Genomic DNA, 26,192 nt, shown 5'->3' with positions numbered 1-26,192 from the left:
GCCCAGGTCCCCGTTCGCACCTCTCCGGCTCTGCTCGGGGAAAGCCGCTGCTCGCCTGTGCTCGGTCATCCCCGCGCGCCTCAGGCGCAGCCTTGCGGGCACCAGACCCTCACGCCCAGCCCTGGCTCAGCTTCTCTCATGGCCCCCAAGCTGCCTTGGCAGCCCCGACTCCACTGAGGTCCCACTGGGACACGCGGGGCCAGCCCTGCCTGCTGCCACGTGCTGGCCCGCGCCTCCGTGGGGTTCCCAGGCCCCCTCCCCCCTCGCTGGTTTCCCCGTGCTCCAAGCTTAGGCTGAGGAGCCTCCCAGGCACCCGGCATCCGGTCACCCAGCTGGCTCCACAGCCACAGACACCGAGCACGCTGTGGGCCCACAACCGGCCTCGCCCCCTCCTGCCCCAACTCCTGCAGACTGCCCCGCACCACAGCCCAGCGCCCACTCCCAGTGCAATGGCCTCCTGCTCCCCTCCTGACCAGGCCCTGACCCCGAGGACAGATACATGTCCCTTAGGACCCTCCCCCAGTCACGTCCCACAGCCGCTGCACCCTGGGCTCACGCACAGCGTCTGACCAGCGGGTCCAGCCAGCAGCACCATCACATGCAGATCCATCTGCTTGGAGCCAGCGGGCCCACCGAGGGGGCGAGGGCTGGGGTCCGCTGTCCTTCAACTCCTGGCAACCCAGGGCTTCTCCCACTGCTCCCTCCTGGGAGCATGGCTGTTCCCAGCAGGCAGTGGACCTGCGGCAAGCTGTCGTTCCGCAGTGACCACACAGCCCACAGCACCACCGTGGGACACGGCCAGCCTCTCAGAGCCCCGGTCTCCGCCGTGGTGCCCCCGCCCTCGCTGTGTGGTGCCCATCGGGCTCCCAGGCAGGCAAGCTGAGTCAGCACCTGCAGGGGGAGGCCAGGGCCCCTCTGCACGGCCCTGGGGTGACGCCCACCGGAGTGTCTAAGTGTCGGGGAGCCTGGGGCTGTCCCGGAGCCTCCAAACCCACAGCGATCTGCAGGCCGTGCAGGACTCCCTGCCAGCCTGTGGGTCTCGCCGTCACCGGCCACCAGCGGGCAGACAGCCAGGGCTGGGCCAGAGGGGCCTGCATCCTCAGGGCCTGCTGCCCCCCACCACCCGGACTGCCCGCCCCATCACTGATGAGGAGCCTGGGGTCCCAGGCCGCCCTGACCCCGCCCGAGGCCACAGCGCACACAGCACGGAAAATGGAAGAGTCTGTATTTTGCCTGTCACTCTCTCTGTCTCTTGGAAAAGCTCAGGCCGGCTCCAGGCCAGGCCTACAGCAGGTCGTAGAAGTAGTCCAGGCCCTGGCCCAGCTCCCAGATGGACAGCCCGACGCCCAGCTCCCTGGCCAGCTCTAGCCGCACCTGCAAGGACTGAAGCAGTGGGAGTGTCGGCCCCGCCCTGCCCGCCTGCCCCACCGTGGGCCACCTGCCGACCCCTGCCCACCACAACCAAGCTGAGGGCCAGGGTTGCTGGGGAAGGGCTTGTGTCTGCTGCCCCCATGCCCAGCGTCAGGACCCACACGCACCTTCAGTGTCGGGTAGAAGACGATGTGCCTCCCACCGCGGCTTCTGCAAGACAGCAGAACCCTCAGTCCGCCAGCCCGACTCCCACCCGCCTCTGCTCCTCCCAGCCCCACCCCCCTCCAGCCAAAGCCTCAGGTGCCCCTCCTCGGGCCAGGCTGGCCCTCAGGGGCAGAGGCCGAGCTCGAGGCCCGCATCACCTGGGGCTGCCCCCGGACACTCACTTCTTGTACTCGAAGAAGTGCTCTGCGGCCTGGCTGTCCCATACCATCTGGGGCCGGTGGTCCTTCAGCGTCTGGATGTACCTGGGGGAGGCCGGGTGTGGGTGCGGGGGCCGTCCCCTGCCCACCTGAGCACCTGGACAGGGTGGAAGTGGCCTCTGCCCTCACGGAAGGGGTGAGGCCACCAGAGGGCAGCAGGATGCGGGGTGTCATCCCATCCCCCGATGGTCTGCGGAGTGCCTGCAGCACACTGGGCCAGGTGGGAGGGCCACGCGTGTGGCCAGACACGAGAAAAAGTCAGGAAGCAGGACCATGGGACGGGGTCTGGAACACCCGGGCCAAGGCTGCAGCAGCCGGGTCCTCACTGGGGGTAGGAGGAGGACAGAGACCCCGAGAGGCTGCTGAGATGTGAGCAGAGGCCGTGGCCGTGCTTCAGAGCTCACGCCGCACCCTGAGCTGGCGGCATGGCGTGCGGGTGGAGCGCAGACCCCGCGCTGTGGGCGCAGCGCCTGCTGGGCCGGTGGTGCAGGCAGGAGCTCCTGGGGTCGGCCTGAGGGAGACTGCACCTGCTGCAGGAGAAGCAGCAACTTCTGCAGTTGCGGAGGAGGTTTGGGGCCAGCTGCAGGCCTGAGGATGAACGAGAACTGGGGGCAGCCTCGGCACTTCCCCCCCCGCCCCCGGGGTTGGGGGACAACAGTCCAGGGCAGTGGTTTCCGGGCCCTTTCAGAGGCCAAGTTGTTCTCAGCCTGCCTCCTTGCTGTGGACACAGCTGCCCCAAGCCCACGGCAGGCCCCCTCACTGCCAGGAGCAGGGGTTGAGAACCCCTCCCCGCCCAACAGAGGACACACAGAGGACAGGCCGGTGCCTAAGGTGCCGCATGGCCAGGACAACTGGGATCTCCAGCTCACCCCGTGTCTTCCTGGCACGCAGCCGATGACCAGACAGGCCAGAGACCTGCAGCCTGGGCCCAGGGAGGGGGCTGCGGTGCTCCAGGCTGCACCTTGCACATCGGCAGTGGGTCAGGGCTGGACAGAGCCCCCCACCAACCAGCTCGAATCGTCCAAGATTATTGCGTTATACTTAATTAGCACAACGCTCTTGGGATGCTTGATGTCATCTGCAGCTTCTGATCCAGTGTTGGCTACGTGGCTGAGACAGGTGTGGCATGTGCGGGGATGGGATGTGTGGGGAAGGGTGAGGCATCCCGACCCAGCCTGTCCCTGAGCCCCCGAGGCCCAGGGCAGATGCTGGCGGGCAGGTGGCTCTGGGCCCTCACGTCTGGGGAGCTCTGGCTGTGCACTCCTCCTCCGGGGCTTCCCCTCAAAATCTGCTACCTGCTGGAGGTGGTGAGGCTGCGGGGGCGGCTGAGGCTGGGGGTTCAGCCAGACCCCTGAGAGCACCTGGTCCCTCCCCTCTGAAGGCCGAGGCTTGGCGGTGCCAGGGCGGGGACCACACAGGCCCTCACACTCGCCTGGGTGCAGCCCCGGGAACGTGGAGCAGCAGAGTGGGGTGTGAGCCAGGGTGGGCTGGAGGGACAGCTGTGCAGGGGGCTCCCAGGCAGGCGGTCCAGGAGGAAGAGCAGGGCCACGGGGGCTGAGGGTCGGGGTGGCAGGGGCCTGCCTGGGAGGAGGAGGAAGCCGGGGCGGGGTGGGGATGAACGGAGGGAATCGGTACCAATGGGCCCTGAGCGTTTCCCTGAACTAAAGCGGAAGGCCTCGGTCACACGCCGGGTGACTCTGTTTCCACGAAATGTCCGGACGAGACGAGTCCACAGGCAACGCAGATTAGTGCCCCAGGGGTGGGGTGAGGTGGGGGGCTGCTACCAAGCGTTCTGGAATTGGAGGTGGTGGCTGCGCAACCCTGAGAACGGACTAAATGCCGCGCAGGTGTGCGCTTTGCAGTGGGGGTGTGCGGTGCGCGACTCATACCGCCCCCACTCAAAAAAGTTCTCGGGCTTTGGAGTGAAGGGTTCAAGGAATGGCAGACAGAATCGTAGACGAAGACACACCAAACGGGTGGGTGGAGGATTCAGGGCACCGAGACGAGGTGCACGTCCCCCAGTTTCCAGAGGAGCGAGCAGAGACCAGCCGAAGAGAGGTGATCAGGCTGTGTGGGTGAGGTGTGGATGAGGTGTGGGTGAGGGGGAAGAAGGGAGCTGGGGGGGCGGAGGAGGAAGGGGACACCCCGCCCCAGGAGGAAAGCCTAGTGAGGCCTCTGCCTCGGCTGGCGGGGCCTGCAGTGCCCTGTGCTCTCCGCTGTGACCCCACGAGAACTGAAGGGCCTGACCTCATCTGGCCAAGTCTGAGCCACCTGTGTGCCCTGGGTGGAGAGGCCGCCGGCAGCGTGACCCACAGCTGCAGCCTGCCCCGGATGGCACTGCTTCCGAGCCGGCCTGAGGGCCTGGGCTGGGCATGCCCCGGGGGGCACCTGACCTGCTGGCCCACCTTCTGGGCAGGTGACCTTCCTGGGCACCGAGAAGGGCGGTCCGCCCTGACCCGGTTTCCCCTGCAGCCCCTGCAGCATGCAGCCAGGACTCCACGGCCCCTGGTGATGGCCTTCCCAGGCTGGGCCGGAAAGGGGCGCGTGGAAGGGGTAGGGCCCCCCCGCCGGAGGCCCACACGGGGGGTCCAGTGGGTGCCGCTGCGGGTGACGTAAGGAGGTGCCCCCACCCCCGGGTCCCAGGCCCCCACCTGCAAGCAGTGGGACCGTTCCCAGCTGTGCCTCCGACTCAAGGGCTGGCAGATACCCTGAGCAGAGGCACTGTGAAAGCGGGCAGGGTCAAAGGTGCATGGGGAGACCCCGGCTGGGAAGCAAGAGCAGGATGCTTGGAGAGGACCAGGACAGGCTCCGAGATCACACAAGCCAGTGAAAAAGCAAAGGACCTCAGTAAAGAGCACGGCGCAGGGACGGAGAAGGCCCAGAGCCACGGGGGAGTGGCGACAGGCAGCCCTGGGACCAGGCGCCACCAGTCGCCCCTAGGCAGAGCGAGACCCCGGCACAGGACACACAGGGAGAGCTTCCCCGAGCCTCTGTGCCCTTGACCTCTGGTGCCCTGGCCCTAAAAGAGGCCTCTGAGCAGGGGCAGGGGTTCTGCCAGCCATGGCCTGCCCTCGGGGGTCCGTCTGGCCGTGCTCTGCTGGGGCTGGCTCTTCTTGAGGCCCCTGGGAGGCAGGGGCAGGAGAGGCCAGGCGGGGTGGGGCTGTAGGTCCCAAAGATGCAGGAGCATGGGTGCACACTTGGCTTGAGGGCACTCACGGGACTAGCCGGGCACCCTGGCCGCCAGGGCAGTGGGAGGGCCTCCCAGAATGGGGGCTCGGCAGCCATGGGGACCCACGGATCAGCACGCAGAACTGCACGTGGGGTGATGTGAGCCTGCAGGCGGGGGAGCCCTGGCCCCTCCTGGGGTGTTTCTCAGTTGCCCAGACGCCTCAAAGTTGGGAAGTGACGAGGCCACGCACACAGGAGCCTGGCCGTGGTCGTGATGGGGTCTGCTGTCACCCAGGGAAGGCCGACAGAGGCTGGGGGGTCAGTGGAGAACCCAGAATGTGCACACACAGCCTGCCCTCCGCCCCTCCCCCTGCGGCAGGCACAGAAGGCGGGCCCGGCTGATGGAGGCCAGAAGGCCAAGCCCCGGCCTGACAGAGCTGCCAGCCTCCCGCCCCTGCTCCGCGGGGCGGGCGAGGGAGCAGATGGTGCGGCCGCTAATCCCCCACTGCCTGAGGGGGCCGGGGACACCTGCCACAGAAGGCCAGGGTCTCAGCGCTGGAGACGCTGAGACGGGAGAGCAGATAATCCTGGGCCAGGCTGGCCTGAGCTTCTGTCAGCGGAAGAGATGGAGAGACTCCGGCGGCCATGGGGCTCACCTGCCCCTCACACCTGGCCTGTTATCTGCTCAGGGACAGAGGCTGTTGTAGTGAGTTCCGGGGTGGAGACCGGCTGAGGGGTGCATCCTGGTGAGCTGTGTTTCTGGGGGGGGCCGGACCTGGGTGAACACGCTCACCCCCTGCAGAGGCAGCCCTCCCCTCTCCTCCCTCCCCTGAACAGGCATCCACGCGCAGGCGGCCTCGTTAAGCCTGCCTATCTGGTTCCCCAGATCCGAACTACCTGGCCCTGGGAGGGGGAGGGCTGCTGACCAGCCCTGGGAGAGGCCTCTCCCCATGACCCCCAGAGCCCCAAGGCCCTGAGCCCAGGGGTCAACCCTGCCCTGCCCACCGGGGAAGGGCTGGAAGAAATCAGGCTGTGGACAAAGGAGGTCAAGTGCAACCCCAGGGGCCAGCCGGGGGCCCCACCCCCTGTCCAAGGCTCACCCAGGGTGCGGGCAGCAGGCGGCAGATGGCCGGCCAGGGCCCTGGGAGGGAGGAGGAAGCAGTGGGGTGGGAGCACTCGGGCCGCGGGAGGGTGAAGCCTCGGTGCGGGCGCCGGGTGTGGGGGGTCCTGCGGGCCCACCCACCACGGGATGAGGAGCGTCTGGGAGCCGCCAGACCTGGTCTCACTGCACCCGCCCGAACTCGGCCCCATTCCGTGGGAGGGCTGAGGCCTGGGGAGGAGAGGAGCTCGGCGACGTGCCAGTTCCCCAGCTCAGGCCGGCAGCAGCCCCGCCGCCCATGCGTGGGGGGGACTCCGGGCATCCCCACACCATGGCACCCCCCAGATGCCGACGCGACCCCCGGAGACAGCAGTCAGCCCTTCACGGGCCTGTCGACTCCACCCGGGCCCCCCTCAGCCCCTCCACAGGACAAACTCACCGGGTAGGACCCAAGCGGGTGCCGCTGCCTGACCTCCATGTGCCCCTGAGGTGGGGAGCCGCAGCCCTGCCACCCGGCACTCAGCCTGCTCGGCCCCTTGGGCGGCCCTGCTGAGCCGGCACCTGCTTGGTCCAGGTGAGGTGGGTGGCGGACTCCAGGAGGTCTGGGCTGGGCGGTCCCTGACACAGAGCCCAGCCATGCCCCCGGGCCTGGGGGAAGCCTCTCTACCGCCCCGGCACAGGCCCACCTCCCTCCTCTGCCTCCAGGCCTGGCTGTCATCAGTGGGGGCACGTCTGGTGGGGGGACACGCTCAGCCGGGGTGGGGCCCGGATGAGGCGATGCAGCCTTCCGTCCCTGGCTGGGGGCAGCCTGTATGCGTGTGTGTACGTGCGCACCTGTGCTCTCGCTAAACACACATCTTCATAACCAGACTCCCCCCTCTGCCTCCCAGCCCCTCCTCAGAACCGGCAGGGGCCGTGTGGTGCCTTTGTCGCCGGGCCCCACGAGCTGCGTTAATGGCTGCAAAAACTCCACCTCGTGAGCTACTGCTGGGCCCACATTTAGTAAAGAAATTACAGCTCTTCACTCCTCAGGCGGTGTTAGAGATGAACCGTGTCCCCCCAATTCATATGTTGCGTCCTAACCCCCAGAACCTCAGAATGTGACTATAATTGGAGGTAGGGCCTTTAAAGAAATGTTTAATGTAAGATGACTGAGGTACCCTGGGGTGGCCCTAACCCCACGAGACTGTGTGCTTATAAGAGAAAGTCAGGAGACAGACCTACACAGAGCAATGACCCCGTGAGGACACAGGGAGGAGACGGCTGTCTACACGCCGAGGAGAAAGGCCTCAGGAGGACCAGCCCTGCCCACACCTGGGTCTGAGACTCCAGCCTCCAGGGCTGGAGACGACACTTCTGTGGCTCAAGCCCGGCCGTGGTACCTGTGTGGCGGCCTGAGCAGAGGTGGGTGGCACCTCCTGCCCTGCCTGTAGGCCCCAACACCTCCTGCCCTGCCCGTAGGCCCGGGCCAGCAAAGCCGGGGGCTGGAGCAGAGGTGGGGCGCCGGGTCCCTCTGGACAAAGGAGGTCAAGTGCAACCCCAGGGGCCAGCCGGGGGCCCCACCCCCTGTCCAAGGCTCACCCAGGGTGCGGGCAGCAGGCGGCAGATGGCCGGCCAGGGCCCTGGGAGGGAGGAGGAAGCAGTGGGGTGGGAGCACTGGCTCACGCGGGTGACCCTGGCTACTGACCCCACCTCTGCAGCAGGAGAAAATGCCCTCCTACTCCAGCTCCTGAAGCCCTAGCGCCTGGTGCTGGGAGCCTGAGCTCCAGAGGAAGCTCTGCCCGATGCCCCCCGAGCCGGGCACCCTGTCAGGGACGCTCCGAGGAGCCCCACGTCTGGAAAGGCTGTGGTGGGGACGGGGCAGCACACAAAGAACAGACAGCAGCAATGACAGGGAGGACAGATGGGCGGGGCGGATCCAAGGCACAGGCACCGGGGGCCGAGAGCCCCTCTGCTGCGGGGACATGGGGTAGGCTTGGGCTGCTCCAGGGCCGCGCTCGCCAGCCCGGCTCCCGCCATCCACAGGGCTCCCCCAGCAGAGGGGCAGGCCCCAGGGAGGAGGGGCTCCCAGGCCTGCGCTGGAGCCCAGGCCCTAGCACCAGCTGTGCGCACCGGGCAGGGTCGGGGAGGCACGGCTGACTCCGACGTCCCACCCCTGGAGGGACCCAATCCGCTTCTCCTCGTCCTGGAGGCCTGCCTCCAGCACAAAAGGGACCCAGGAAACGGGAGCCCCGCCCCACTGCGGGGGCAGGCCGGGAGCAGCCCTCCAGGACCCACGAGTCCAGGCACGGGCCAACCCAGCAGCCTCTGTCTCTCCCCCAGGGCAGACCTGAGGGAGTCACTGTGGATGACGGGCGCGGACAGCCTGGCGGGCAGCTGGCATTCGGCACCTGACCCCTGCCTAAGCTGACACGCGTGTCCCTGCGGCAAGCAAGCCTGCAGGTGACCCTGCAAACAGCGGGGAGCAGTGGGCACACGCGCTCAGGTCACAGCCTCGGGACCGTCTCTTCTGACGGAACCAGGTCCCTCAGAGAAGTGTACAACTCTTGGTGTCCAGGGGACGTGACGGCACCCAGAGTGAAAGCAGAGGGTCAGGAACCCCAGATGCCCAACACCTAGCCAAGCAAACGAAACTCACAGCATCCAGCCCGGAGCAGAGGCCCACGGAGAGCTGGTTCGACGGGACCACGGGAAGGGGAGAGTGCTGACTGGACCCCAGGCGGGCCCAACGCCAGGCAACCGGTCTCACACAGTGCTGAGAGGACACGCAAAGGCTAAGCCCCAAACGCACTGCCTGACAAGAGAGCTACTACGACACCTGGGAAGGAAAAGCCCCGGACGAGACGCGACCAAGAAACGGTCTGTGGGCTTGAAGACAGCAAGGAAAACTGAACGGAAGAAAACAGAGGCCAAACAAATAACATGAGTGTCAGCGGATGGGGGGACAAACAGACTGGCCTAACACACGAGTCCTCACGGGCCCGGAAGAAGAGAAGAGAAAGGGAGGGACAAGAAAAATCCTGGAAAAAATAGACTGTAACCTTTCCACGTATGATAAAAAGGGTAAATACACAAATCTAAACAACTCAACGGAAACCAGGAGGCAAACATGTAAAGAAGCCTGCGTGGAGGCGCCGGGCAATCAGCGCAGGGGCGCTCGGTGGCGATGCGTGTGGAGCGACCGGGCGGCGAGCGTCTCGTGGGACAGAACGCACGGGAAGACGGCGAAGCAACACCGTCGAGGTCCTGGGACACGCTGGCAACCCAGAACCCCACATCCGGCACAAACATCTCCCCAAAACCCAGCAAGATAAAACGGAAGAGGATTCAACACTGGCAGAAATGCATAGCAAGCAACACAAAGGGTGTCCTTCAGGCTGAAGGAGAGGAGGCCGGGGGGCCGCGTGCTGCTCGGGCCAGATGGGGGCCGCACCCCCCCCGACCCAGGGGAAGAGAGGGCACTGGGACAGCACCCTGCAGGCGCCTGGTACGTGGTCAGACCCTGCCAGGCCTCCTCCTCACCGCACCCCCTCACTTCTGGGAGACACACACCTGACACAGGGTGCCGTGGCAGACGGCACAGGAAGCCACCTGGCATGGGGCAGCGCCGGCTCACCTGGCCCCGATGACAGGTTCGCGGGTGTCCTTAGAGGCTGAGTAGTCCATGCCGTAGAAGTTGAGTCCCAGCAAGATCTTGCTCCGCCACTTGGACTTGGGGTCCAGGACCTGGACGCAGGCTCGCACCCAGGACAGCGGTGCGCTGGGGCCGGCCCTGCGGGGCCAAGGAGAAGTGGGTTCAGCAGCAGGCAGAGGCCTCAGACGCCCCAGGTTGGGGTGGGGCCCACACACGGAGTGGGAAGGACGGCAGCAGACAGGCGGGCCCCTGCAGTCAGCTGAGAGGCTCAGGTGAAGCCTGGGATGGACAGAGGCAGCAGCACGACACCCCCGGCCACGGGAGCACCTTCTCCTGGGCAGCGAGGCAGGCCCAGCACCACAGCCACCATGTGGCGGCCAGGATCGCATAGGCGTGGATGGAAGCCCGGGATGGCATTCCCATGGGGGTGCCCGCTGCCCTGTGTCACGTGACTCCAAAAAGGAGAAGGTCGCCCAATGCAAGGCCAATTGCGGGCTTTGGGAAGACGAGACCGGGCCCTTACTGTGCCTGGAACCGCGAGCTGACAAAGCGTGGCCCTGAGCAGGCTCGTGGGAAGCTGGACTTTGCCTGAGCGTCTAGGCCCCCGGTCGTGGGAGCATCTCTGCGCCAAGCCAGAGCGCACGGGGCCCTGGGGTGCCCCCACTCACTGCTGCGCCGTGGAGTAGTCATAGGTCATGAGGCTGAAGCCATCCAGCACGGGGGCCAACTGCTCAAGCTCCTTGTGTGTGAACATGCCCAGCTTGTTGGTCCTGCAGTGAGACGGCGTGGTCACCACACCCAGCTCGCACAGCCCCTCCAGCCCCGCCCCAGCTGACACCTGGGCTCAGCAGAGGGCACGGCAAGCCGGCCGTGTGGGCTCCCAGCTCACGCCCCTTCCTCCCCCACGCCAGGAAGACACCTCAGGTCACTTTCCCTGCAGAGTGGCCCAGCGCTCGGTCACAGGGGATGGCCCGCAGCTGGGTCCTGACGGGCAGAGCCTGCTGCTGGAGGTCCAGCAGAGGCCCGGCTCCCCTCCTGCCCAGTGCACTGGAGACCGTGGTTAGCCCAGCTCCGGGAGGGCCCATCCATACGTGGGCACAGGTGCCCCAGGCCAGCCCCGCTTCATCTCAGTTGCGAGCACGGTGCTATGAGCAGAGTGCCCTCCCTCCCAAGGCCTCAGGCCTGGGGCAGGCGGGAGCCCAGGTGGCCTGTCTGCGAGACACACCTGGTCTGCTAGCCCACCCGCTCTGCCTGCAGCAGCCCCTAGGACTGCAGCCTTGTCCCAGGGGGGTCGGGGCCCTCTGCTCCCCCCAACATGTGAGCAGAGAGAGAATCCCTCTTCTCAGCCAGCACCTCCAATCCCTGGGCAGGGGCAGAGGGGCCCACCGTGTGGACCTCAGCCATGGTCACTGGTTCCACAGGGTCCAGGCAGCCCGGCCCAGGTCCCCCCGACACATGAGGCACCTGTGGGACCTGACGACCAGCAGCACCAGCCAACGACCCCAGGACCCCAAAGCCCGCCCCCGAGGGGGGTAAAGCGACCCCAGAACCCCGAAGCCCGCCCCCGAGGGGGATAAAGCGACACTCGGTGGTGGGCACCTGCCGCGGCAGGGAGCTCGGGGACACACCTGGGGAGCAGATGCCCTACCGGGCAGTGACAGCCATGCTCCCTGTGGCCACACTCCAGACCGGCCCTCTAAAGTCAGCTAGAAGGCGCCAGGCCCGGCAGGCGGCGTTCTCCTCCCGGCTCAGCCCGAGATGGAGATGGGCCTGTGTGAGGAGGGCCTGGGACCTCGGGGCCTGGCGCACCCCACAAAGAGCGGATGCCATCAGCTCCAGGAAGATGTTTCCACAATTCAAAAGCTCACCCGTCCTCAGGTGGACGTTCGCTCAGGAACCCACGGACACCCAGCCCTACCGTTTCTGGATTCGATGGCTCACAAGGGGAGGCAGGGTTGCGAGCGGAGCAGTTCAGTGGCCCAGCAGGGAGTATGTCCCTGTGTCTCACGTCCTGGTCACTGCAGCACCGGGGCCTTCCAGGAGACATTCCCTGCTCAACTGGGAGAGGGGATTCCACCCCCAGGGGTCCTGGAAGCGCTGGTACCAGGTGTGAAGGGGAGGCCGGCGAGGGACAGGACTAAGGCAGGCAGAGGGGCAGGAGCAACGAACTCAGCGGGGGGAGCGGGCACCAGGAGGCCTACTACCCTGCTGGCCTCACTCACCCCATAAAAAGAAACCCTTCTGCTCAAACCTGCTCAGCACAGCAAACAGCCTCACTTTCACTGGCCGATTATTTCTTAGACAAACACTCTCAACAACGGCCACGGGGGCCAGGGAGAATGGAGTTTTCCAAGCCCCTTCTCCCAGTCACACTGTTCCAAGAAGTCCGCTGCTCGGGGAGAAGCCTGGTGCAGGCTCCCATCCCACACGACTCCCCGAGCCGTCACCTTTGCTGGTTTCAGCTGCAGCCCCGTCAGAGGCAGGCTCTGCTCTGTGCAGCCTGCGCCCACTGCGCTGGGGGCCGCGGCTCCTGCCGACATCAAGTGCGCGGTCCAAAGGGCTGCAGGGGCCGCCCTGGCCCACCAGCCCCTCTGCTTCCCAAGGCTCTGACCACCTCATGGCCTCTGGCCACGCCTCGTGTCTGGGCACCCGGGGCTGCCAGGTGCTTCTCACTGAGTTACTACCCGTCTGACTGCAGGCACCCCTCCCCTCCAGAAGGCCAGCCTGTCCCACGGGATCCTTCCCCCCGAGACCCTGAAGCTGCCAGAGGCGGGGCTAGGGCAGCGCCCGTGTCTCGGGGCGTTGCAGGATGAGGTGGCCCTGGTAGACGTCATGTGGCCTGGCCTCCCCTCTCCACGTGGTCACGGACAATGGACACGGTGTGGCCTATAGACCAGGGGTCCCCAACCCCCGGTCCTCGGACTGCCACTGGTCCGCAGCCTGTCAGGATCGGGCCACACAGCAGGAGGCGAGCAGTGGGCAAGTGAGCGGAGCTTCATCCGCCACTCCCCGTCGCTCCCACTACCACCTGAGCCACCCCCGCCCCTGCCCGTGCAAAAACTGTCTTCCACGAAACCGGTCCCTGGTGCCAAGAAGGTTGGGGACCGCTGCTCTAGACAGTTTCCCCCCAGACACGAGGAGGCTCGCCCAGAGAAGGACCCCCACCCATCTCCTTCCTGACTGTGGGGAGATGGCCTGCCCGAAACCATGGGAAACCACGGGGGTGGCTGCAGCACCCGTCAAGGTGGGCACCTGCCCGTGAGGATGCGAGCTCACCGCAGGGCAGGTCCTGGGAAGGAAGCCAGCCCTCCATGCCTGAGGCCAGTACTTTCCTGAGGGTTCCGGGAGTGCTGGATTCTCAGAAGATACAGCCTGAGAAGCCGGGGTGAGAACTAACTCAGAGCTCCCTCCGGAGCGAGGACGGCCCAGGGCTGATTAAACCAGCTGACTGGTGCTGGAACATCAATGGGGGCCGAGCCGCGACCTCGGGAGCAGGGCTCAAGGTCAGAATGGCCGCTGTGCCAGCAGCCCCTGGAGGGAGGCCCCAGGCCAAGGCGCACAGCAGCAAAGGCGCACCGGCCCTGGCGCAGCACACACAGCCCCTCCTGGGGCGGCTGTTCCCGTGGGGGGCAGCGCAGCCTTTGTGAGGCGACTGATGCTGCAGAAAACCCCAGAAAGACTGTTTACGGCTCCCTGGCTCCTCTGCTGGGGCTGCTAGCCAGAAGCATGGCAGAACAAGCCAACGATGAGACCAATTCCGAGGCCGCCAGAGCCTCTGGAGAGAGCAGGGCTTGCTCGCCAGCCGGGGGCATGCAGCCCAGGCCTGAGCCCCCCACAAACACACCCTTGGCTGCCAGCAGGGGCAGGCCAGACTAGGCCACAGCTCAGCGGCAGTGCCCAGGACCCGTGCCTCCAGCCCTGGCCACGGTCTCCTCCCTCCGGTCACCTCCTCGGCTGCCGGGTGGAGGGTACTTCCTCCCCTGGCCACCGCAGGGTGAGAGAGCAGCCCTGGCTCACACCATCCACTTCCTGCCTAGGGGACAGGAGCTCAGGCTAGACGGCTGGGCAGAGAGGGCGCCGGTCAGAGAGCTGCTCCCCACCCTGCCCCAAGCCCTCCCGCCATTCCAGGCCCCGCCCAGAGACCAGCCCCTCCATGGGTGTCTCCCGCCCTTCCAGGCCCCGCCCAGAGACCAGCCCCTTCACACACACACACACTCTCCAGCACATGGGCTGGGAGTCTGCTCTGCTCCCGTCAGAAGCTGCAAGGCCGAGGCCCTGGGGAGTGGCGGGGTGTCAGCAGGGAGGGGCTGCAGGCAAGGCCTCTGGGCCCCACCCCCGGCCAGGCAGCCAGCCTCTCCCCAGCCGAGACTGAAGGGCTGCCCCGCTTCCGAGGAGCTTGTCTCTGCCAACGGCCCCTGACTACAAAGGGCAACCGGGGCTCCATCGGCCACAGCACCCCTCCCCGAACCGTCACAGAAACCAGCAGACCCCGGAAACGGGTGCCCACGTCTGCAGCCGAGCCCACAGGCTCTGTGAGTGTCTGCCACCCCTGGCTCTTCCAGAACGGGGCCCCCCATCCTAGGAGGACTGGCGGCCCCTGCTACCGCCAGCCTATCACACGCGTGTGTTGCACACAGGAGCACACACGAGGCTGAGGGCCCTGGAAAGCTGGGGAGAAGAGTCGGGAGGGAGGCCGAGGCCTTTGGGCTTGGGTGGGACCACCGCCCAGGCCTCTGGTGACGCGTGGGGGCTCTGGGGGCACGAGGGCCAAGCAAAGGGCGGGCAGCCAACCTGGGAGCGGCAGGTGCCTGCTGTGGTGGCTGCGGCCTTGGCCTTGGAGCGCCTGCAGGCTCCTCTGTGTGGGGCTATCGGCCTGTGAGCGTCAGGGTCGCCAGATAGCTCGGGTCCCAGAGCTGCCCACCCACTCCTGTTAACTGGCCCGCGCTGCAGAGCGAGCCGACAGCCGGGGTGACAAGATGCATGGACAGCGGTCCCTCCAGAGCAGTGCACTGAGGGCCCAGGCTGCCCTGGGAGCCAGCGGAGACCAGGCAGAGCACAGGCAGCACCCCTGGGCCTCCGTGCGCCATCGACCCGCCACTTGGCTCTGAGCTGCCCTCAGTCCTCACTGTGCGATCTGGCCTCCTCCGCGCCCAGCACAGGCTGGACGTGGGAGCCAGGCCACCTGACTTGGCACTCGGGCCCCGCACCTCCCTGTCCCGGGGGTTCTGGAAGAGCTGCCTCACCGGGCTCTGCGTCCCGGTGTGTGCAGGGCCGGGGGTGGCTGTGCGAGGGGGCTGGGCTGGCTGCCGCCCTGGGGTGGGAGGTCAGGACCCCCTGGGCACAAGCCCTCATCTCAAGGCAGGATATGAACAGCTGGGCTCAGCGTGGGAGCCGTGACCTCCTGGGGCCTAAAGCGGCACAGGCCCTGCACCGCAGTGCCCGGGGCCTCGCCAGGGACCAGCGGGGGCGGGGAGCGAGTCTAAACGACACGGTGTCAAGCGCTCAGGTGTAAGGACGCAGCCTTGACCCGCTGACGCATGAGGGCGCGCTGAGGCCACCGAGGTGTCCGAGTGTGCTGATGAGGACCCCGGTCACACACGCGGTGGCCAGCGTGTACCTGGACGGGGCTGGCCAGCAAGCACGGCACTTACCCAGGGGCGACAGCGGGCGGGATGACCAAGAAGGCTAGCAGCCGGGCCTGGTGCAGGGCCTCGGCCACGTGGGTGAGCAGGTGAATGAGGCCCCTGCAAAGAAACAGAGGACAGGTCAGGGGCAGCTGGGCCAAGGCCCGCTGCAGGCAGACGCCCCTCACGGCCACGCTCTGCCTTGGAGATACGGGCTCCCGGGTAGGTGCACCAGGGGGCCTGGAAGACACCGCGGGGATCGCCCTCCACCTAGACTGCCTGCCCAGCCCCCATCCTTCCTCACACTCAAGCCCCCTCCCTCCCCACAAGAGTAGGGTGGAGAGCAGAGAGGGATCGGTGTGGTGCCCCATCACCTCTGGACCCTCCCAGACACACAGCCGGGCAGGGAGTCAGGAAGGACCCATGTGGACCTGGCATGCTGGCCTGCTGGTGGCCAGGTCAGCCTGGGCCACGAAACACCTCAGGCCGTGCTGAGAGCCCTGCTGCACCCGGGAGGTGCCTTGAAATGAGGACTTTGGGGCGGCTCCACTGATGAGGCCTTGTGCCCAGGGGGCCCTGACCTCCCACCCCAGGGTGGCGGCCGGCCCAGCCCCCTTGCACAGCCACCCCTGGCCCTGCACACACCGGGATGCAGAACTCTGTGTGCCTTGGCCCCAGGGGGAAATAAGGAGGGGGCACCGGCGTGTGCTCGACCAGGAGTGCCTGGAGGCGGGGGAGCGTCTCTGCAGGCAGCGGGCCACCAGGCAGGGGGCAGAGGAGACAGCAGTGTCACGGGGTCGCCTGGACCCTAGGCGTGTGGTAGGTGGCAGTATCTCAGAGCTGGCGGGCAGCACGTCCGGCGGGACAGTGGCTCTGGCACCGCCTGGGAGCACTCGTCAGGACACCCCAGTCCCGGAGGCCACCGTCACCGTGCCTGGGAGGCTGTGGGCCCAGTGACCGACCTGGGTCCTTCGCTGCAGCCCCTCAGGAGCCCCCTCCGTCTGGAGAACAGGCAGCAAGTGCTCCCCGCCACTACCAAGTGCAGGAGGGTCAGAGGGGCTGCCCCGGCCCCCAGCCCAGAGCAAGTCCGCAAAGAGCGAGGGGGTGGGGCAAGCACAGCTGCCGGTCATCCTGCCAAGGCCGCCATGGGGCCTGGTGCGCACTGACCACCGGGCTGTGGCAGCCTCTCAGAGCCTCCCAGGTGGCCCCCACTCAGCGGGAGCGATCCCGGTCACTCCGCTCTGGCTTTGACTGTAGGTGGTCAGGGGCGCCCTCGGGGGAGCACACGGGCTGGAGGGGGCCGGCACCTCCCTGAGGCCAGAAGCTGTCAGCACCTGTCACTGCTGGGTGCCTTCCTGGCTTCTGGGACCACCCAGGGGATTGCCTCTCTGTGAGAGGGGGGAGGCGGCCTCATGGCCCAGGGGAAGCACCTGCTCGGTGGGGACCGGGGGCAGTCTGCTGGGACGGAGTCCCTGGGGTTTCCCCTCGGCTGCCCGCCCGCCCGCTTGCCCGGTGTGAATGCAGGAGACGGGCCTCTCGCCAGCGCCGGGCAGCCCCGCACGCTCCTCCCCGGGAGGCTTTCACGAGAGGGCCTGGGGGACCCGCAGTCCAGGGTGGCACGTGGACAAGGTGCCATTGCCTCGCATCACACCAAACAGGCCTTCCCAGGGTGACCTGGCGCTTTGGGTAGGAAACAGAAGCCTAAAGAGGGTGACAAGTGGGCACAGGAGCACGGACGCCCCTGTCATGCCCGCCACGGCCAGGCCTGTCCTCGGAAGCAGCTCCCAGGCAGCAGTGTCCAAAGCCATCTACCAGGCTGGCCAGCCTCCGCCCTCCTCCGGGCCCCCCGCCAGGAGCCCCCGGGGTACGGAGGCGCTGCCGGCTGCTCCGGCACCTCCTTGCCCAGCTGCACCCCCTCCTCAGAAGGCGCCATAAGGCCTCCTCAGCAGGGCCACCACCCAGCAAGGACGGAGGCAGAGCCGAGGGGGTGGGGGGATTGTCTCTCGGCCAAAAGCCAGGGCCCCCGACGTGCAGGTGCCGCGTCGGCTCCCAACAGACGTGGGTATCCTCCACGCTCTCAGCCTGGCTGTCTCCACCCATCCTCCTCCTGAGCTCCAGCCTTGGGGCCCTCCCAGGGCAGGTGGACAGAGAGGGAGCCTTTCAGAAGCACCGACTGGGGCGGGGGTCTGAGCACCGAGAAGCAGGCACCGTGGCCGGGGGCCTGGGTCCAGGCCACCCCTGTTCCCGAGGCCAATAGTGGAGTCTCCCTACCCCCACCCAGGCAGAGAGGCCCCGGCACGCCTGGCTCCATGCACAGCTTCCTCTGGGTCTCGGGCAGGAGGCCTGTCCCCCTGCACAGACCCCTTGACAATGCGCATCCCCCTGCATTGAGAGGCAGGAGACCCCACGGACGCTGTCTCCGAGCAGGCAGAGCACCGCCTGCAGCTGCAGGAGGGTAGGAGAGGAGCCCTGCCCAGGGCTACCCCAGGGGTTTGGGACACGTACAGAACCAGGAGAGCGGCTCCTGCAGGGGACCTGCCCCTCTCCCGCCCTGCCGGGTCACTCTGGCTGTGAGCCTCATGTGCAGGGTGGACGCTGCGAGGGGACCACGCAGCATCCTCCCAGGCCAGCTGACGCAAAGCCCGTGGGCCTGGGCGGCAGATCCCTTTCCCAGAGGACTCTGTGGCCACCTGCTCCAAGGGCCCCTGGCCCTGCATGGCCACCTCTTCTCCAAGTCCCCTGGGGGCTCCATCAGGCCAACCACGTGGGTGTCTCAGCTGGCCACCTGCTCCAAGGGCCCCTGGCCCTGCACGGCCACCTCTTTTCCAAGTCCCCCAGGGGCTCCATCAGGCCAACCGCGTGGGCGTCGCAGCTGGCCACCTGCCCGCAGCTGCCCCCGGGCCTCTTGGAGCCACTGTCCGACTTTCTCGGGGTGCCATCCCCACCCCCAGGTGCAGACTGTGGGAAGCAGGCCCTCCTCCCACACGAGGTCCCCCCACATCCTTCCTCCAGCCTCTTCCTGACCCCTGGGGGCCCGCACGCTGCCCACAGCCCACTCACGCGTGCTTCTGGATCAGCAGCTGGTTCCAGACCTCCACCACCAGGCCGTCAAAGTGCTGGCTCTGAGAGGAACGGGGGCTGCTGAGGAGGGCCCCAGGAGGAAGGGGTGGGAGGGAGGCGCAGAGGCAGCCCCGCTTCCTCCCACCCAACCAGGCCTCAGCCCGAGGGCCAGGCTGCAGGCCTGGAAGCCCCTCTCTGAAGGTGGCGGTGTGGGGGTCCCCAGAGGAGCCAGGAGCAGAGGAGCTGGGGCTCTCGCGTGCCCTGTCCACTGGTATGCCTCCCCCAAACCTGACCCCAGGGCCCTGAAGGGTTCTCCCCTCCCCGCAGCCCAGCGCCAGCTACCAGGATGGGTTCCCTCCCAGGAGGGTAGCCGGCAGCTGGGCACTGCCCAAGGGAAGCCCCTGCCCCCGAGACGCATGGTGGCCAGAGGGAGCCCACGGCAGCCGGTGGTGGCTGTGCAGGCACCGGGCGTCACCTTGGCCACCTGGACGACGGTCCTGCTGAGCTCCTCTATCTCGTCCTCGCTGTCCAGGACATTCTGAAAGTCCTCGTACGTCCAGTCCTCGAACCGGAGCCGAGGCACTGGGGACAGACCCGCAGAGACTGTGACCCTCTGTGCCGGCCCTGCCCACAGGCTGGCCCTTGGCCTCCAGAGCAGAGTGACCACAGCCAGGCACCCAGTGAGGTCATCCCAGTGCAAGGTGGCTGGGTGAGGGAGGGGCACCAGGGGGCGCTGGGGAAGGACGGAGGTGCGTACCCTCTCCTCTCGGCACACCAGGCCCCCGAGTGCCCGGATGCTGGCCCGCCCGCCGCCTCCTGCCTGCCTCCGGCTGGACCAGCCTCCGCCGGCTCCCCGCTGGCCCAGCTGCAGGCCCCCTTCCTCCTGTTCAGCTGTTATGTGCCCCTAGACCCCCAAGCCTCCCTCCCCAGCCCCACTGCACTTTGCAATGGGTCCCTTCCTCGCCAGCCATGAGCTCCAGGATGGGCAGGGCAGGGTGAGCGTCACCCTTGGGCGCAGCCCCCAGGTGCCCTCGATAAACACTCCTGGGTGAATGAAGCGATGGGAGGGCAGGACCACAGGCGAAGGCGGGCTGGCCTTGGCGGGCTGAGCTGGGTGGGCGGGAGGGCCAAAGGGCTCTGGCCGGACTGAGGGCCATGAATGCCGGGCTGGGGCGGCCTCACTTCTGAGCCGTTGGGAGAGTGACCAACGTGCCAGGCAGCACAGCCTGGGTTACCAGGCAGGCAGGTGTGAAGACCCCGGGGCCACTGACCCACCCACAGGGAACTCCAGGACCTCCACCCGTGGCGTATGGCCTAAGGGCCCCCAGCCCTGACCCCGCAGGCCCACTGGACTCACCCACACGCAGGCCCCTGGCCTGCTTCCTGACGGCCCGCATCCACCCTGTGGGACGTGGAGAAGCCAGTCAATGTGGGGACACAGCCGCCTGCCCATGTGAAGACTTGCCCTACCCGCCAGGAGGAGAACAAAGGGAGGGGGGCAGGGGAGAGTCTGCGGGCCCTGCACTGCCCCTCCTCCCCCTGCAGGACCGCCAGGGCCAGGGGCAAGTGGCTGCTCTGGGGGCGACGACTCCGAGGCGCCTAGGACCATCTCTCAGAGCTGAGGGGAATCCAGGGGCCAGGCACTGACGCTGCCCGGCCGTGTCCTCCAACACACTGCCCCCCCAGCTCGGGGAGCCCCACCACCAGCTAACACCTCCTCTCTCTGAACCCAAAAGGGAGGACATCTGTGCAAACACAGGTGCAAAACATGGCTGTCAGGACAGCCAGGCCTCGCGCCCTCCTGGACACTGTCTTGGACGCCTCCTCCCTGGACGCTGTGTACAAACCCCCAAGGGCAACAGGGATGCGGGTCGATGCCAGGTAGGCACCACGCTCGCACACACTCACACCCTCCCAGACCCCTGGGGTGAGCGCAGACGAGCAGCGGGGCGAGCACCTTGGTCCACGTCGTCAAGGCCCGTGACCTCAAACATCTCACGGCCGTGCCTCTTCAGCTGCAGCCACACGGGCGCGACGTGGGTGAACTTGCCCCCGAAGATCTTGGCGACATCGTAGCCGTGCCTGTTCCACTGGCAGAGAACGGAGAATGGTTGAGCCTGCTTGCAGCTGGGGCAGAGGGCCTGAGGCCACCTTGGGATGGGGGCACTGCAAGGCTGCCCGCACCACGGGGAACAGGACGCTTGGCGCGATCCCGGCCACTCCTCTGGGAGGCATGGCTCCCGCCACACCCCCATGGCGGCAGCGGCCAGGGGAGGTGAGAACGCAGACAGACCTGAGCAGCCACCTTGCCCTTGGGACCTCCCTGCCCACCCCAGGGCCCGGCTTACTGGCGTGACGTAGCCCAGGATGTCCCCAGCAAAATGCCTTTTGTGGGCCTTCGCTGAGCAGTAGCTGCGATGCTCGAGAACCACATCCTCGGCTCTGAGGTCTGTCACCACCAGACCCCGCTCCTGCACGGGCTTGCTTGAAAACTGAGTCTGAAACAGAAGGAGCAGGGAGAAAGCTGTGAGGGTTCGTCCCCAGGCAGAAGCCCAGGGACAGCAGCGGTCCTCTTGTTCAGCAGGGGTGTGTCCCAGGATTAACACGGAGCTGCTGAGCAGGAGACCGCAGGGAAAGGCCTGCCTTGAGGAGCTGACAGGCCCTGAAGACTCACTCTGCCTCCCCAGGGCTGCCCCAGAAAAAAGGCACAAAGACACAGCCAAAGCCGGCGTGGCTCCTGTCTGATCTGCTCAGTGAAGCGGGGAAGAGCGCAGGGGTTGAGGCAGGGTGAGGGCGGAAACGTGGCACGTCACAGAAGGTCGGCCCAGCGGGGGCAGGCGCACCCTCGGGCCCCAGCACCAGAAGCTGCTCCCGCCAAGGCCAGCCAGCCAGAGCCCTGGGGCAGCACAGCGCAGGCTGCCCAGAGGCCAAGCTCTCGGCTCACAGCCCCAGCAGGCAAGGAGGCGCGATGGCTCAGCCCTTTGGCCCATCTCCAGACTGCCCTTACCTTCTCCAGCAGCGTCTTCGAGGCAGCCTTTTTGGCATCTGACTTTGACAGGGTGGCGTGAACAGAGCCGCAGGCCAGGGCAAGCCAGAGTGTGCCGAGGAGCACCTGCATGGTGGGCGTGTCACAGCAGGGTCCAACCTCGGGGTCCAGGGGGCTGCAGAGAGAGCAGAGCCCGTGGAGACCCCCAGCAGGAAGGGTGTCCCCTCTGCCTACTGCAGCAATGGTCCTAATGGTGCCTGGGGCCTCCCAGCCCTAAGCTGGGCACTGAGCCAGCCCCAATGGCCAGAGTCCAGCTGTCAGCACCGCTGGGCCCTGGCATCCCTCAGACACCCAGGAAGGGCCTTCCTTGCTGCAGGCTGGTGAGCCTTGCCCCACTGCCTCGGGGCCGCCCTAACCACAGCCGGCCAACTAGGAAAAGATTGGCTCTCCACCCTCCTCAAACCCAAAAATATTCTGGCTACGAGCTACTGGCTTAAGTGCAAAATAACAGGGCTATGGAAAGGACTAGAAGAAAACTTGGGTGCCTGTGTACGTAGACTCAGGGACAGGGGCTGGAGACGGGAGGCTTTTCCACCTAAGTCAGCAACAGTAAAGGTTATGATAGGAAACATCAATAGAGTTTACTACGTAAAAACGTGAAGCTTTCACTTACGAAACAAAAAGCAAATTTATTTATTTGCTTTAAAAAAATATTTATTTAGGTTGTGCACGGTCTTAGTTGCGGCACGTGGGATCTTCGTCGTGGCATGTGGGACCTTTTAGTTGCAGCATGTGGACTTCTTAGTTGAGGCATGTGGGATCTAGTTCCCTGACCAGCCATCGAACCCGGGCCGCAGCACAGGGAGCACGGAGTCTTACCCGCTGGACCACTGGGGAAGTCCCAACGAAAAGCAAATTTAAAGTAATAATACGCAAAACAAGAAAACACTTGGAACATACTTGACAATGAATTTCTATTCATCTGCACATGACACGCAAACAACTCTTACAAACTGAAAATAAAACACTACAATAAAAAATGCCCCACTATAAAATACAGAAAGGACGTGAAAAGGTGTCACACACAGACACCCCATAATACAGACCCCCCCATAACACACAGACCCCACCTCCACCATCACCAGCAACCAAAGGAACGGACGCTGAGATAAGACAGCGAGCTGTGCGTTTTGGTCCCCCCCACCCCCGGGCACTGGCAAGGACTAACAGATTGATGCGACCTGAGGACCTGGGGCAGCTTCACTCTCAGAGCTGTTCCTCAGAATTCATGTTGATCAGACCTTTTCGGGTGACAACGTGGTCACAAATATTATACTCTCCAACATGTGTTCCTTTTTTTTCAAAAATCCCACTTTGGGGGACATCCCACTCATGTCGAAAACGCTCCAAGATGCTCACTGCAGCGCTGTTTAATACCCTGCACTCCCAGACGCCAGAATACGGAGGGCACCACGGTGCTCATGACCCCCTAGTACAAACGTCACAAAGTGCACACGCACAGCAGGGTCCTGTTTTATTATAAATTTATTTATTTATGGCTGCGTTGGGTCTTCGGTGCTGTGCGCGGGGTTTCTCTAGCTGCGGCGACTGGGGGCTGCTCTTTGTTGCGGTGTGCAGGCTTCTCATTGCGGTGGCTTCTCTTGTTGTGGAGCACGGGCTCTAGGCGCACGGGCTTCAGTAGTTGTGGCATGCAGGCTCAGTAGTTGTGGCTCGTGGGCTTCAGTAGTTGTGGCACGCGGGCTCAGTAGCTGTGGTGCACGGGCCCAGCTGCTCTGCAGCATGTGGGATCTTCCCGGACCAGGGCTCCAACCCGTGTCCCCTGCGTTGCCAAGCGGATTCTTAACCACTGCGCCACCAGGGAAGCCCTCCACTTCATTCTTAAGATACTGGTTTTAAACCATCAAACCTGTCTCTGCTCAGTGATGTGCAATTTGAGAAATGCTGACCACCGTGCCCTGAGCGACCATCACCAAAACCTGGCAGGACCCCGAGCCGACTGTCCCGTGAACAGAATGCTGCCGTCCCCAAAGCGGGGGTAAGGTCCGTCACAGATTCTCGCCCGTGAGCACAAATTCTGGAGCTAGCTGTGTTCTTGCGGGGAGGGCCGAGTGCACTTGGAAGTGAAGGCGTCGTAAGAGCAGGAAGACCCCAGCCCCGGCGGACGTTAACCTCGGGTTCTGTCCACGCTGTGGGCCACCGTCTTGTTCCCTCAGCGGAGGAACCCTGAGGCAGCCTGCCATGCGCAGGGGGAGCGGGGAGCGGAGGATACTAGCGGGTCGAGGTCAAGAAGGAGCCAGCCCGGCGCGGCCCATCGTGCCCCGGGTCCCGGCCCCACGCCGGCCACGCCACGTGCTGCCGCTCGCACCCACAAGCTCCCGCCCCACGTCCTTCGTCCACACCCGCTCTTACACGCACTCACACCCGCTCTCACATCCCCTCTCGTCCACTCCCGCTGTCACACCCACTCACACACCGCCTCTCGTGCACACCCGCTGTCACACCCACTGTCACACTCCCTCACACCCGCTCATACCACTCCCTCTCGTCCACACCGCTGTCACACCCGTTCTCCCTCGTGCCGCGCCTCCTGCTCTCACACGCACCCCCCGCGCGCTCACTCCGCGGAGAGGAACGGAGGCCGTAGGAGGCGGGGAAGCAGACGCCGGAACGCGGGACGCGGACACCACCCCGGCCAGCCGCCGCCGCGGCGCTCACCCTCGTGTCCCGGAGACCGGACGCTCGCGAACGCCGTCGGAAGTCCCGCCTCAGAAAGCCCGCACGCCGCCGCCGCCGCGCCACGCCAGCTTCCGGGCCGCCGCCACGCAAGACACGCTGGGGGCGGGGCCGAGAGGGAGGGTGGGGGGGAAGCCGAGGGGAGGAGCCTAGACGGGGAGGGCGGGGCCGGGGCAGAGGGGCGGGAATGGGGGCGGAGCGAGGTCGAGGGGCGGAACCGGGGCGGGGCGGAGCCTGGTGGACAGGGCGGGGCTGATGATGTGGGCGGAAAGGGGCGGGGTGGGCCGGACTGGCCAGGGCGGGGAAGCGGGCGAAAAGGAGGAAAGCCGCCCGGGGCGGGTGAGGTCCAGACTTGGGCGCTGGGAGGATCTAGAGGCGCGCGCCGACCCCGGCCTTCCGCGGGACCCGGACTCGCCCGGGAACCTAACGCCCTCGCTCGACAGCTGGCGCGGGGGTCTGGGTTCGGGGGAGCGCGCGGTCCCCACGCCCCGGCAGCGCACGCTCGGTGGAGGGCTGGGCTCCCGGTGCGACGTCCGCGTTGCGACCACGTGGGTGACCACGAGGGCGCGCCGTGGGTTCCAGGGCCGCAGGTGGCCCGGAGGGCCGCGCAGGTTCGACATCCGGAATTCCACGTTCTCTCTTGAACGCGGGAATCGCCTCTCCAGGCTTTCCTCCTACCGCCTGGTGGCCGCCCGCCAGCCTAGCCCTCCTCCGTCAGCCCCCATGTCGCCCTGGGTGAGCTCTTCTCACTCTTTGGTTTTGGTCACCATCCAGGGGCCAGTGGTGCCCACAACGCTGTCTGGAGCAGGGACACGTGCTCCAGGCCCTCTGGATGGCCCCTGAACATCGTAAATCCCACATATTCTAGAGTCAGTGCTCTCTCTGTCCTCGCCTCCAGGAACTGTGGCACTTCTCACATGCAAATCCCAGAAAGCTGGAACCCTCCAGAGGCTAACAGTAACCGCCCCCGTCCCCCAACCTTTCAGCCCCAGCAAGGGGAGTCAGTGCGCCTCTGGGACAGATTGAGGGCACAGTGGCCAGCGGTTTTAATCACAAGGCATTTTACACCTGATACATGCTGACAGATCCTCCACCCATCCCTAGCTGTTCCCAGCAGTTTCCTGCAGAAAACCGCATAGCCCGTCCCTGCTCGGCCAGCCCTGGGACTTGCTGCACGGCTGTTTCCCCATTTCTGCTGCTCAAGAGGTTACTCCCTGAACTGAACTTCGTTCTCTTTCTTCCTACTCAGGTTTCCTTCTTTCTCTTCCTCCTATTTCTACCAGACGACCCCCATGGTCTTCCCAGGGGCTGGGGGCTGGTGGGTGTGAGGAGGCATGTCATGTACCAACCGTCAAGTGTCACTGGGCATCTCTGCGTTCCTGGCACCCAGCTCAGCCCTGAGGCCTGACCTGTGGGTAGTGACCCCAGGTCAGGCAGAGCTCTGGAGAGAGCCCCAGGAGGCAATGCTGGATGCAGCCCTAGGAATGCCAAGGAGATCCCAGCAAGAGCAAAGTTCTCTGAGTGAGGAAGATATTTAGTCGCCTTAGGATCCCTTAAGAGCAGAGATATTTGGAGCTAAAAGACTGCAAAGTTGGACTTCCCTGGTGGTCCAGTGGTTAAGAATCCACCTGCCAATGCAGGGGACACGGGTTCAAGCCCTGGTCCGGGAAGATCCCACATGCCACGGAGCAACTAAGCCTATGCGCCACAAATACTGAAGCCCGCGCGCCCAGAGCCTGTGTTCCGCAACAAGAGAAGCCATCGCAATGAGAAGCCCGTGCACCTCAACGAACAGTAGCCTTCACTCGCCGCAACTGGAGAAAGCCCAAGTGCAGCTACAAAGACTCAGGGCAGTCAAAAATAAATAAATAAATAAAAAATTTAAAAAATAAAAAAAGAATTGCAAAATCCACTCAGGGTTCACTCTGGTCCTGCACGGCAGACCCCGAGAGCAGGCGGGAAGGAGGGACACCGAACCTGGCGCCAGACCCCCTCTTCAGAGCCCCCACTGGGCAGGGTTTGGGGGTCTTTGGAGTTGTGAGCACAAAGCTGTCAGCCTCCCAGCTGGCAGAGC

At 65.6% G+C, this 26,192-nt stretch overlaps 1 protein-coding gene across 4 annotated transcripts; it reads right to left on the bottom strand.

Moving 5' to 3' along the window:
• Nucleotides 1-1,208: 1,208 nt before the first annotated feature.
• Nucleotides 1,209-24,175, bottom strand: CHID1 (chitinase domain containing 1). Of its 4 annotated transcripts, none has more exons than XM_027090531.1 (13): nucleotides 24,101-24,175; nucleotides 21,386-21,539; nucleotides 20,727-20,876; nucleotides 20,336-20,468; nucleotides 19,736-19,780; nucleotides 18,863-18,960; nucleotides 18,379-18,440; nucleotides 15,346-15,438; nucleotides 10,363-10,464; nucleotides 9,677-9,832; nucleotides 1,758-1,838; nucleotides 1,539-1,581; nucleotides 1,209-1,383 (listed from the first exon to the last, which is right to left on the bottom strand). In XM_027090531.1, the coding sequence occupies exons 2-13, from the start codon at nucleotides 21,494-21,496 to the stop codon at nucleotides 1,285-1,287; spliced, it is 1,173 nt and encodes a 390-aa protein (XP_026946332.1). In that variant the 5' UTR covers nucleotides 21,497-21,539; nucleotides 24,101-24,175; the 3' UTR covers nucleotides 1,209-1,284. The 4 variants fall into 4 exon arrangements, with proteins under 4 accessions (XP_026946332.1, XP_026946330.1, XP_026946331.1 ...); XM_027090529.1 differs by having other exon boundaries at nucleotides 18,854-18,960; nucleotides 24,101-24,172; XM_027090530.1 differs by lacking the exon at nucleotides 24,101-24,175 and adding an exon at nucleotides 23,989-24,075 and having other exon boundaries at nucleotides 18,854-18,960.
• Nucleotides 24,176-26,192: the final 2,017 nt, after the last annotated feature.

Source organism: Aethalodelphis obliquidens, unplaced genomic scaffold, assembly GCF_003676395.1.
Source record: "Aethalodelphis obliquidens isolate GAN/ISIS:26980383/991018 unplaced genomic scaffold, ASM367639v1 scaffold69, whole genome shotgun sequence".
Taxonomy (NCBI): Eukaryota; Metazoa; Chordata; class Mammalia; order Artiodactyla; family Delphinidae; genus Aethalodelphis; species Aethalodelphis obliquidens.
This window is presented reverse-complemented; position numbering and strand designations above follow the sequence as displayed.